Source organism: Centrocercus urophasianus, unplaced genomic scaffold (assembly GCF_019232065.1).
Source record: "Centrocercus urophasianus isolate 14NV4802_14NV808 unplaced genomic scaffold, USGS_Curo_1.0 seq_14, whole genome shotgun sequence".
Lineage (NCBI taxonomy): Eukaryota > Metazoa > Chordata > Aves > Galliformes > Phasianidae > Centrocercus > Centrocercus urophasianus.
In genome coordinates, this window is record NW_024884586.1 from 50,829,693 (window position 1) to 50,841,871 (window position 12,179).

Genomic DNA, 12,179 nt, shown 5'->3' on the forward strand with positions numbered 1-12,179 from the left:
CGCAGTACGACCGGAAGTGCGGCCCTCGTTTGTTGGTGCTGCGCAGTACAATCGGAAGTGCGGCCCTCGGTTGTTGGTGCTGCGCAGTGCGACCGGAAGTGCGGCCCCGGCGGTTGTTGGTGCTGCGCGGGGCCCGCTGAGGTGAGCGGGGGGTGCGGCCGGGCCGGGAGCGGCGCTGTGCGAGCGCTGTGCCTCAGCCCCGCGCTGAGGGGAGGCGGCGGGGTCCCCTGAGGCAAGGGCTGGAGTGCCGTGCGGGGCTCGGGGCCGCTCGGTGCGGGGGGAGCGTGGCCGAAGGCCGCAAGTGTTGTGTGGCGTGTCTTCTGCGATGCGCAAATAGTGCTGGTGCTCGGTGCGGGTCTGGTGGGCCTGAGGCAGAGGCGTGGGCAGGGGTCTCTGAAGCGTAACTAACGCGGCAGAATTGCGTGCTGGGGGTGTTGCAATGCCGGTCCCTGAGGCGGTTCAGGCTGAAGTCGCCGTCAGCCCGCGCGCGTTCCGTGCCCCCCTGAAGACCTTTCCCTGCCCGCACCGAGCCCTGCTTTGCCCCCGGCCGCCTCAGCCCTCGCTCCGGCCGAAGGCTTCGGCAGCTGACGGCCCGAGGCCCGAGTTTGGCACCTCCCAGCTGGTGCTGCCCTGGGGCTCCTCCTGGGCCCCGTCGGTGGGTTTGGGCCTTCTGTCCGCGGTGTAATGCAGAGAGGGACTCTGTTTTGTTCTGCGATGTAGGTGAGGTCCTGCACTGAGCAGCACGGATGGTTTGGGGGGAGGAGGCTTAGCTTTGGAGGCGCAAAACGGTGGCCCCACCACCTCCCTGGGCAGCCTGTCCAGCACCTTACTGCTCTTTCTGAGACGCTGTTTTTCCTAACATCCAACTGACCCTCCGTGACACGACTTGAGGCCATCACCTCTCATGCTGTCACTGTTGCCAGGGAGCAGAGGCTGACCCCCACCTCACCACCACCTTCTGTCCGGGAGTTGTAGAGAGCGATGAGGGCACCTCTGAGCTCCTCTTCTCCAGACTCAGCAGTCCCGCTTCTCTCAGCCACTCCCTGTAAGACATGCGCGCCTGAGCCCTCACAGCTCTGTTGCCCTTCTAAAACTTTCCTGAGTGATGTGAAAGCTTCTTCCTGAAGAACATCATTCTGAAAGACAACCGCACGTGCTTTATCATTTTTTTTTCCTTTGTTTATTTACTCTGATGGTTTTCAAAACTGTTCCGTTATCGTGTGTCGCACCAGATCAAAATGGCTGATGATAATGAAGACCTGCAGGCAGATGAAGAGCTCCCGGCTCCAGCTGAGGACAGCTTTGAGCAGCTGGAGAATGACAGCCCTGCGGAGCGCAGCGGGCACGTGGCAGTGACTGATGGGCGCTGCATGTACGTCTGGGGAGGATACAAGGTACACTGTGCTCTGTGCTACCTGCCTGTCACCCTTAGTGCTTGTAATTACGTACTGTTTGTTTGCACATGGCTCTGGAGGCATTCAAGGCCAGGCTGGATGTGGCTCTGGGCAGCCTGGGCTGCTGGTTGGTGACCTGCACACAGCAGGGGGTTGGAACTGGATGAGCACTGTGCTCCTTTGCAACCCAGGCCATGCTGTGATTCTGATCCCTCCTCTAAAAAGCTAAAGCTCCAGTTATAAAGGTAGAACATACAATCTGCTATGGAATGCATTCCCTGCAAAGTATTGCTTTTTTTACACCGTTATCAGCACAACTGTATGTTGCATGTATCCAATCACGAGTTGGTTATTTAACATGTTGAGGTGTGTGCATGGCAAGTGGAGCCAAACCATTCTACAGTTTTGACAGGAATGAAAATTAATCATTTTTCACTGGACAGCAGATTCAGTGGGTGAATTTTAAAGCTTTGATTTATTGCCATCCTTGGAGGTGCCCAAGGCCATGGATGGGCCCTGGGCAGCCTGAGCTGGGGGGAAGTCAGCCCACAACAGGGGTGGGGCTGGGAGCTGTGTGGTCCCTTTCAACACAACCGTGCTGTGGTTCTGTGATTATTCAGTTGGTGTCGTGGGAATGGGAATTACAAAGAGCACTTTGGCTCCTTTGTGCACCCTGGCTGCTCTGCCTGGCATGTGAACGTAGGGTTCAGCTTCCATGTGTCCCAGCCTGTGGCCCCGTGGGGAGTTTGGTCCCCAGCAGAAACAGTAATAAGGTTCAAACGCCTGTGTGCAGGCAGGAGGTATAAGAGGGCAGCAGGCACTGCTCCTGTTGTTTTTGCAGGTTGGGTCTGTGAGGGCTTGTAAACATTCAGAGCTGCCTGTAATTCAAGCGTCCTTTTTCTTTTCTGATATTTCTGCAGAATGCCCAAGTTAGGGGATTTTATGACTTCTATCTGCCTAGAGATGAAATATGGATCTACAACATGGAAACTGGAAGATGGTACAGTAAATAATTAACTTGATATCTTTTGCTTTATGGAAAAAAAAGTCTTAAATTGGTACAATGACCACACTGAGGGTCTGTGGGCAGAAGGGGAGCTCCCTGACTTTTTTTGTTCCCACCTTTCCTGCTGTTGCATACTGTGTACAATACTTCCAAAGTTATTATTTTGTGGTTTTTTTTCATGTGATAATCAAATTTTCCCAGGAGTGAGTGGGGTGAAGTGGGAGAGAGAGCTCAGGGAGTCAGCACAGGCAAATGTCAGCATCAGCATGGGATGTCCTGGGATGTCTGGGGTAGGATGCAACACCTGAGCACTGAATGGGTGCCACGTGGTGGCGGAGGAAGCCTTGTGGGTACCTCCTGTGTTTTATTTCTTGTCCTTTTTGTTAAGTATTTAAGCTGCCAAAGAAGCTGCTGGGTCTGCTAGGGGCCATAACGTGGTGTGGAACCGCATGCCTGAAAGCACAGGGGGAGAAGGGAACGCTGCTCTGATGCTGTAGCTGGCTGGGGCCACGTGCTGTGAAGCCCAGTCTCCTCCGTGCTTAGCAGGAAATGCAACTTCAGCACTTATTGCAGTTGGCAGAGTGGGTTGGGAAGCCTTCAGTGTGTTTATGGTGTTTACAGACATTAAAGAAAAACAGCAGCAAAATGAAACCTGCAGTTCGGACAGGTGCAGCCCTTTTGCCTGGGGTTCTTCTGGGATATGGAATGGGAAAAGCACCCTGAACTCCTGCACTGGGCAGACAGGATTCCTCCCCCAGAAACCACGTGATAATTCAGCTGTCTTTTCCCCACCCCAGCTCCCCATAGTGCCTGGTGTTGTGAAGTGTTCAGCTTTGTGGGTCTGAAAAACTCAGAGCTGAGTGCTGCACAGCGATCTGTCGGAGTTACAGATGTGATGGTGGTGGAACTACATGATCCTTGAGGTCCCTTCCAACCCGGGTGATTCTGTGATTCTGTGATTCTGTGCAGGTTTTCGCTCCAGACAAAATCGTTCCTGTTTATTTTGGGTAGCTATAATGTCTGAATCTGTGTTCGTAGGAAGAAGAGTAAGACAGAGGGAGATGTGCCACCCTCCATGTCTGGCAGTTGTGCTGTGTGTGTAGACAGGGTGGTGTATCTGTTTGGAGGACACCATGCACGTGGCAACACAAACAAGGTCAGTGATTTAGTAAACCCTTTCTCACAAACGAGTCCCTCATCGTTAGCTTTTGGTCCCATTCTGTACAGAGCTGGGCTTCTCAGTTACTTGAAATCGATCCATAGCAGGAAATGTATCGACTTAGCAAATCACAGAAGCTTTTTCTTCTGAATTGCTGGACGGATCGGAAATCGTTTCAGAGCTTTAATGTTAGTAATGGGATCCTGAACGTGGATCCAGGCCCTGTGTGCTCCGTGGCTTCACCTACTGGCAAGCAGATAGCAGCCTTTGTGCCCTGTCAGCAGCTTCCTCGGGTGCAAACCAACTGAAGCCATGTGTTTTCGTGCTTGCCTGAGAGGTTCTGGCTGACAAAATGCTGTGCTCACCACGTGAATTTCTTTATTTTCCACTCAGGTGATCAGCTGGCACACTTTTATCCATTCAGCATTAGTTCTCTGCTGCAGGTCAGATAATCTGTTTTCCAAACTTGAGGCTGGCCTCCAGCTCTGCACCATTGCTCCCTGGTGGCTTTCCAGCACAGAGGAGCGCTGTGACCTTTTACTTGTTTGGGAGGCACTTGCTCTGCAGTTCACCCTGTAAATTATATCGCACCGGTGCTTCCAGGTTTGCTTCTTTGAAAGGTGGAAATTTCCAGAGCTTGCTGAATTAATCTCAGGAGGTGTTGTGCAAAAGCTTTAAAAACACTTTTTTGGAACTGTTCTGTTAAGTTACAAGGCAGTTGTGATGTTGTGCACACCTTCATTTGCTTCTGAATGGTCCCACTTGTGCACGGTCCTGTTCCTTTTGTAACAGAATGTTTGGGGCCTGAGTCTGCAAAAGGATCTTTGGGTCCACAGTTCATTCCTCATGTTGTCAGTGCTCTGTGCAGTGAGGGAGAGAGCTCACGTAGTGCTGCTGTACCAATGCGTGCCAATTACAGGTTGTTGGTGTAGCATCAGTCAGACTTGAGCTTTCAGCTAACTGTTTGGGTAAAAGAAATCTTTTTATTTTCTACAGTTCTACATGTTAAATTCCAGATCCACGGACAAAGTGCTGCAGTGGGTCAGAGTAGAGTGTCAGGGGGTCCCCCCTTCATCAAAGGACAAACTCGGCGTGTGGGTTTACAAAAACAAGTAAGGCTCCAGCAGCAAAGCACAGCAGTCCGTGTGTGTGTGTGTGTGTGTGTGTGTGTGTGTGTGTGTGCTTTTCACCACTCCCAGCCTTGCTGTTGTTGTGTCTTTCTGTTTGCACAAGAGCTGCAGCAGCAGGACTTCTTGCCTGCAGCACAAATGTGCTTTGGGAAGATGCTGGATTTGTCCCCCAGCCTTTTAAATCTGCTCTGTCCTTTAGCTGTTGCTAAATGAAGGACCTAATTCCCAGTCTGGGTGTGTGTAAGCCACAAAGTATCCACGTGAGTCACGGTGCAAACAGTGGGCTCCTTACATGCACATCTTCCACAGTGCCTTCTTGGTCTGCTGTTGTAAAGAGTGGTTGCTTGTATCTGTGCCCTTCTTGGCAAGGACAGAGAAGCCTGTTCTGGGATTCCCATTACACACAGAATGCAATCTGTTGTTCGTATCTTGGGGAACAGCCTGTGTGTCTTTGATGCTTCATGAGCAGGAGAGCAGGAAGCCATTTTAAAAAAAAACATATATTGCTTTTTCAGCAGTGCATGTTCTTAATTCTGCCTGGTTTGTGCTGGTTGCATTTGTTGTGGGATTCGCTGCAGAGAAAGCAAAGCTTGCAGAGTGCCTGTGGTGTTCCTTTCCAGATTGCTTCCTTTCCAGATTGCAGGCATGGAGAGACAGCTCACTGTGGATTTGCAGGACTGGAGCTGTGGCAGTTCTGTCAGCTTTATCAGTTGTTTTCTGTTTCTTCGTTAAGACTTTCTGGCAAAAACACAAGGCTCTGTGCAGAACAGGCACTTGAGCTCTGCCTTTCAGCCCTCTCCTCTCTGGTGGCTTCTCTCTTTTCACCCACGTGCTCTCTATGTTCCATGGCTTCTCAAAGGACTGTTTGTGAATCTTTTGGGACTGGGGAAATTGAGCAGCACACTTGGAAAGGGCAGAGGCAGGAACCCAGAGTTCTGTGTGGGAGCCCTGAGAGTGAAGGCTGGAGCACGGGGATCAGGCAGCTGGCCTGGCAGCTTTGCTTTTAGAACAGCAGCAAAGCTCAGCAGCCTGGGGCCTGGGAAACACCTCCAGAGAGGGATTTTGTGTGGGTGCTGAGGTCGGTTAGGCAAGAAACAGGGCCCCACACCTGGCAAACTTGCACTGTTGATGTTTTGGAAATAATGAAGTCAGAGGTGCTTCCCTGCCTTCAGTCTGAGCCCAACCTTTACAGAGCTTTAGTTGGTAGTGGGAAATGTGATCACGTTTGTTGCATGTTTTGTTTCAGGCTAATCTTTTTTGGAGGCTATGGTTATTTTCCTGAAGGGAAACAACGAGGAACTTTTGAATTTGATGAAACCTCTTTTTGGGTAAGCAAACTTTTCTCACCTTGAAGTTATTTCTGTTGACACCCAATATTTCATTAGTGCCTACTAAAACTTGCTTCTCTGTAAATATTTTTAAAGAATTCAGGGCTTCCTAGAGGGTGGAATGACCACGTGCATGTTCTGGACACTGAAACATTTACCTGGAGCCAGCCTATAACTACGGTAATCACTGTTCTTACAGCAGTTGAAGTTACAGCTCTTCAGAAAGTCGTGCTGTATCTCTTCTAGCAGCCTGTGAAATCAGACATGACTCTGCCAGGCCTGCCTTCACTGCTTGCATTTAAGTTAGAATAGGTTGCTGATGAAAGAAATTCTTCCTAACCCCTGTGCCTCCACCTGGTGCAACTTGAGGCCGATAACAAGTGCTGGTTTACATTGTTTACGTGGCTTCTCCCTCCTCTCCAAAAGTAAGAAGCTCGCCTGTTCTGTGCTCTTTATCTCTTCATCATTTTTCCCACTGAGTTGCTTTCTTTCATGCTTCAGTGGTGTTGTTCTTAAGGGGAGCTCAGGGAAACAAAGTTCATGGTTTCCTGTGTGTGTCCATGGCAGCTCCTTGTGTGTCACTTGACTGCTGGATCCTTGTCAAAACAAAAAGCTCTGCAACTGCAAAGTGGCCTCATTTAAGGTGTCCCAGCAGTATTTAGGGACAAACAGAGTGAGGCTGCCACAGGGTTTGAAGAAATGAAATGTGAGATAAGTAACTCCTTGCTCAAATTACCGAGGATCTGCTTTGTCTGAATACCTATGGATCTTAGATACTTCACAGTAGCTCGACAAAAATCCTGCCTGGCATTCATTATCCCATTACCTTGTTTACAGTGAAGCCTTTTGCCTCACACATTTCTGCCCACAGAACGACTTTTTGCTCCCTGTTCCTTGGTGACCTTAAGTCTGACCATAGCTCAGCCCTCATTTCCTTGGCTGGCTGCTCTGTGGGGCTGGGATGCCTTGCTGACCGCTGGGGGTTTCCGTTGGAATGAGGTTTTCTTTTGTGAACGCATCCGATAAACTTCCCTTCTTATTTCATGTTTTCTTTTCCCAGGGTAAAACTCCATCACCACGAGCAGCTCACGCGTGTGCTACAGTGGGGAACAGAGGCTTTGTGTTTGGAGGCAGATACAGAGTAAGTCACAGCCCTGCTGAGAGCTGTGCTGCCAAAACCCAAATGCAGCACTCCAGCCACGCTCTGCTTTGTTGTAGGAGTCCCGAATGAACGACCTGTACTACCTGAATTTGGATACGTGGGAGTGGAATGAAATGTAGGTACTAAAACTCCAGTTCCTTAGTGTGGAAAGCAGTGTAAAGGTGTCATCTTTATTCACTTCTAATCAATCCAGGGAAGCTTAGTAAACTGCAGTAGGTGAGCAGACACAAGTAGGATGAGCTCCCTGGTTTTTGCCAGCAGCGTTTTTTCAAGACCTCATATGAGCAAAGCTCTTTTTGCTTTAGACACAGTAAAAACTTGCTGTTGGGTCATGACCTGCGTGCAGCACGAAGTCATGTGGTTCAGAGACCTGAAAAATAATGAGCAGCACTGTTTAACTTCAGCACATCAGTGATTAATGGTGCTCTTGTTGAAACACAGAATGGCACAAGGCGTCTGCCCGGTGGGCCGCTCCTGGCATTCTCTAACACCCATTTCCTCTGATCATCTCTTTCTCTTTGGAGGATTCACCACTGACAAGCAGCCATTAAGTAAGTCACTCCAAAAGGATTTTGTCTTTGTGTTCTTCAGTAAGAGCCTGAGCTACTGCCTAGTCACCCTGAAGTCTTTGTACATTCCCTCCACATCCTGTGATGTCCTGTGATCCGGTTCCTTGTGGCCAGCAGCTGAGTTGACAGAGTAGGAGTCACTGTGTGCAGACATTGCTATTTACAGAGCTCAGGCTGCTCTAGAAACATCACATGCAAATTGCAGTTAGTAAGAGCTCTGCAGTTCTCTGTCTTTCCTCCTATTAAAGTGCTGTTTTCAGACAGACAGCCCAGAGCTTCATAGAATCACAGCATGGCCTGGGTTGCACAGGAGCACAGTGCTCATCCAGCTCCAACCCCTGCTGTGTGCAGGTCGCCAACCAGCAGCCCAGGCTGCCCAGAGCCACATCCAGCCTGGCCTTGAATGCCTGCAGGGATGGGGCATCCACAGCCTCCTTGGGCAACCTGTGCCAGTGCCTCACCACCCTCTGGCTCAAAAACTTCCTCCTCATATCCAACCCAAACCTCCCCTGTCTCAGTTTAAGACCATTCCCCCTTGTCCTGTCACCATCCATCCTTGTAAACAGCCGTTCCCCCAAGCTGCAGAGGGTTTGTCCCGAAAAACTTGATTTATTTAAGAACAAAGATTATACAGCCTGCACTGTATTATACCATAGTACTGGTTTACTGCAACAGCCATGACAGAACTAAAAAGAATCCTGTTTGTATTTGGGGTTTTGCTTGTTTTCAGGTGATGCCTGGATTTACTGTATCAGCAAGAACGAGTGGGTACAGTTTGAGCACAACTACTCTGAAAAACCCAGGTATGGTGCACTCTTACTTGGAAACTTAGCAAAGAAAAAAGAATGAGGGGCCTGTTTGTGATGGCACTGAGGGAGGACACACACTGCTTGTCTTTCTAACAGCACAATACCCTGTGTTAGCATTTCCTACCCCACAAACACCGACGTGCAGCATCTGTATGACAGTGCTGTGCCTGCGGTGGAAGCAGCTAGCATGTAGCTCAGTGCTTTGTTTGTGAAGCTGCAGGAAACAGGGATTTGGGGCTGGATGTGCAGGCTGAAGGGGCCCTGAGCTGTGTGTGCCAGCACAGGAGCTGGCTGGAGCCCGTGTGTCCCTGCTGTGCCACAAACACACACTGTTCTCAGCGTCTTCATTCAGAGCTGGCCCTGTGCCCCCCGGGGTGTTTTTGTATTCCATAAAGACCTCCTGAGGAAATTGGAGGTGATGACCAGCAATTTAAAAAGCACTGAAGCAATGGTGATGCACGCATAGGGCATCATAAACACCGGTGTCAGTGAGCTATGACCCATCGTGTCTGGGGAAGAGGTTTGGGTTGGACTTATGGCAGCAGTGGTTCCCTGCTGTGCCCTTGGGCCCTGCTGCTGGCAGTGAGGAGGGGGCTGTTTTTCAAAGCCACAAGAGAGGTACAGATCCTGTTCCTTCAGCCTGTTGACTCGAGGGGCACGCAGTGCTCTCACAGGCTGTATTTTCATTGCAGCCATCCTGCAGGAGTTTGATGTGTGCCTGTATCTGCAGGCAGTTGAGCCCCGCAGCCCTGCTCTAACCAGAGCAGCCTGCCCAGTCCAGCACTGACCGGCCAGGAGTTCTATTCCTCAAACCACAAACTCCCATTGCATTGGTCAGTGCTGCAGGACAGCGTTGGGAAGGCAGACCTGTGTGTGTCAGCTTCAAGTTCAAACCCCAGCCGTGGCTTTTTGGGTGGAGTGTTGTTGTTGAATGCTGCCTTCTGTTTGCAGGCTGTGGCACACTGCTTGTGCAAGCGAAGAGGGAGAGGTGATCGTCTTTGGGGGCTGTGCCAACAACTTGCTGGCCCATTCTAAAGCTGTAAGTTTATCCCAAGCTTTGCTTTCCTTCTTGCACAGCCCTGCCCTGCCCGCAGGAGCTGCAGTTCCTTAGCACTGCAGCATGAAGTGCTTCTCATCCTGTGTCTGCAGGACTGGCAGACACACAAACAAAGCTCTAAGGGGAAAAGTGCTGCTTTTCTAGAGCAGGTCACTATTGACTGTTCAAACAGACGTGGTTTGTTTCCCTCATGGTGGTGTTTCACTTGGAGCTCTCATCTGCTGGCTCCTGCTTTAGCTTTGCTCGGTGCTTCTCACCAGGTGAGCTCAGTGGGCCCCTCCCAAAGCAGTTTCTTCACTGCGGTGTCCTGCTGAGGCCACGTGGCACAGAGTGGGTTTCTTTAGCCAGGACAGGGAGTATTATGGTCTGTGAAGTCCCCACGTGGCTGGAAAGTGACTGGGAACAGGCACAGCTGTGCATTTTAATGTAAGAACCAGGGGGTGTCAGGTGGAACCAGCAAGTGGCAAACAAGAGTCGTGCAACACATCATCCTTAAAAACAACAATAAAAAACAGCGACTGCTGAGCCTGCTGCAGTCCCTGGGCCCAGAGGATCTCATGTGCAGATCCCTGGAGACCTGGAAGCTCCAGCAGCACCCGCAGGGGTTGTTGGGTTGCTGCTGTTCCCTTTGGGGGCACTGATCCACCTGTGGTTCCCTTAGTGCTAACTGCAGGCACCACAGGGTTTGGTGAGCAGTTCTGGGTCTGGCTTATGTGAACTCCAGCCCCAGACCTGTGCTGTGTCTGCCTTCCTCACCCAGATCCCTCTGAGCCTTGGCTGGTTTGGTTCTGCTGTCATGATAGGATCCATACAAACTGATTCTCTCTTTCTCCCTCCCACGTGCAGGCTCACAGTAATGAAATACTTGTGTTTTCTCTACAACCACGATCTCTTGTAAGGTAAGAAAGCAAGACTTCAACACTGAGCTGTGGTGTCCCCTTCTAAAGCAGCTGGTGCAGGCTTAATGCTAATCTAAAATGCTTGAAAACATTTCTTCCTTTAAAGAGAGCTGAAACAACAGCAGCTGAGTATGGGCACAGATGAGATTCAGTAGTGGTGTGGCAGCAGACAGCTGTAAATGATCATTAGCTCACCTTGCAGGACTCCATTCATGCTAACAGCAGCTGTGTGTTCCTGTCCCCCAGGCTGTGCCTCGAAGCAGTCATTTGCTTTAAGGAGATGTTGGCCAGCTCCTGGAATTGCCTCCCCAAGCACTTGCTGCACAGCGTCAATCAACGGTTCGGAAGCAACAACACCTCTGGCTCCTGAGCCCCCTGTGCTGACAGCCCTGAGCGGTGCATGGATGATCAGTTCTAAGATGTAATAATTAATTGTACCACGTGTGGCAGACATGAAACCTGTATAGATGAAGTAGCTGTACTGTAGGTAGTTGCTTCCCGCCTTGAAGTTGCATGTGAATGGCCTAGAGAAAACCTATTTTTGTGTAAAGATGTTTGCAATAAATGTATTTAATGCAAGTGGAGGTGGATGCTGTGCTTCAGCCAAACCTAGCTGTGGGTTTGTCCACCGTGAAGTTACTTGTGAGGGCCAACCCTGAGCAAAATGAGGTGTGGATACGTGGAAATAACGCTGTCTCAAGTCCCAGTTGCTGCTGTGGACGTTGGTGGCTGTGCAGCAGATAGAGAGACCCTGCAGACACAGGAAGGAGAAGCGCTGCTTTAGTCTGTGCTGAAGAGTGCTGTGATGGGTGAGTCCTGTTTTAGTCTGTGCTGTTAGAGAACTGCTTCTCATACTTTGCTACAAAGGTCAGAGAAACGGGATTTGGAAATTGTACATGACCCAAATTGCTAAACTGTTGTAAACCGTCAGCTGTCAAAGCACCACGGCTCTCTGCTTGGTCTGGTCTGGTTTATGAAACTCTTTTATGTTGTGGAATTTCAATTGTGAATCTTAGGTAGCAGATATTCTGCCCTGAGCAGTGTAACTGAGTGTGCCTGAGCCTGCTGTCAGCTGTCAGGAACTGCAGAGCTCACCTGCAGCAGAGCTCAGCCTGCTGGCACCTGGGGCACGGGGCAGGCTGTGCTGCTGTTGGGAATGGGGTACATCTTGTTTAGTGAAAAAAGTCAATAAACAACTGACTTGTAGGACATAACGATTCCTGCAGTGTGATGTTTGCACTCATTTCTTTTCCAAGCTTTAGCTGGGGCTTCTGGGAGAGCTCACAGGGCTGTGGAGAGAGTTTGAGACCTCCAGGCTGTGCTGATGAGCAGCTGCACGTGGACTCATTCTGCTCTTCTGTGTGTGCTGCTCTTTTGCGCAGTGGTGAGAGTTACACAGCACAGGCTGCACTGCTGGGAGCTGGGGAAGTGCTGGAGCTGGAATTTTTATCTCCTGGCCTGCCTCCATGCTGCATTTTGGAGAAAATAACTGTCTTTTCTCAAGTCAAGCATATTATTCACTGAGACATCTCTACCAGGAGCTCCGATCCCCTGCAGGGGAAAGAGGCAGGTTAGGTGGAAGCAGAACATCTCAGGTTGTGCTGGAGGAAATCAGGGCATGCCTCAGCCCAGAGCAAGGTGGGGAAAGCATTAGAGAGCACACAGC

The 12,179-nt window shown here is 50.3% G+C and overlaps 1 protein-coding gene across 1 annotated transcript; it reads left to right on the forward strand.

Moving 5' to 3' along the window:
- The first annotated feature begins 33 nt into the window (after positions 1-33).
- KLHDC2 (kelch domain containing 2) lies at positions 34-11,730 on the forward strand. Its single transcript, XM_042814531.1, has 14 exons — positions 34-141; positions 1,233-1,394; positions 2,315-2,394; positions 3,439-3,556; positions 4,556-4,671; positions 5,936-6,017; positions 6,114-6,197; positions 7,078-7,158; positions 7,236-7,294; positions 7,621-7,730; positions 8,479-8,551; positions 9,509-9,596; positions 10,461-10,513; positions 10,760-11,730. Exons 2-14 carry the CDS (start codon positions 1,239-1,241, stop codon positions 10,881-10,883), a joined length of 1,224 nt encoding a protein of 407 aa, XP_042670465.1. The 5' UTR covers positions 34-141; positions 1,233-1,238; the 3' UTR covers positions 10,884-11,730.
- Positions 11,731-12,179: the final 449 nt, after the last annotated feature.

Excerpts from the sequence above, each read along its gene's own strand:
- KLHDC2 (XM_042814531.1), top strand. The coding sequence starts at position 1,239 with ATGGCTGATGATAATGAAGACCTGCAGGCAGATGAAGAGCTCCCGGCT. Across the intron at positions 6,198-7,077 it reads GGAGCCAGCCTATAACTACG|GGTAAAACTCCATCACCACG; the intron begins GTAATCACTGTT and ends TTCTTTTCCCAG. Across the intron at positions 10,514-10,759 it reads CAACCACGATCTCTTGTAAG|GCTGTGCCTCGAAGCAGTCA; the intron begins GTAAGAAAGCAA and ends CCTGTCCCCCAG.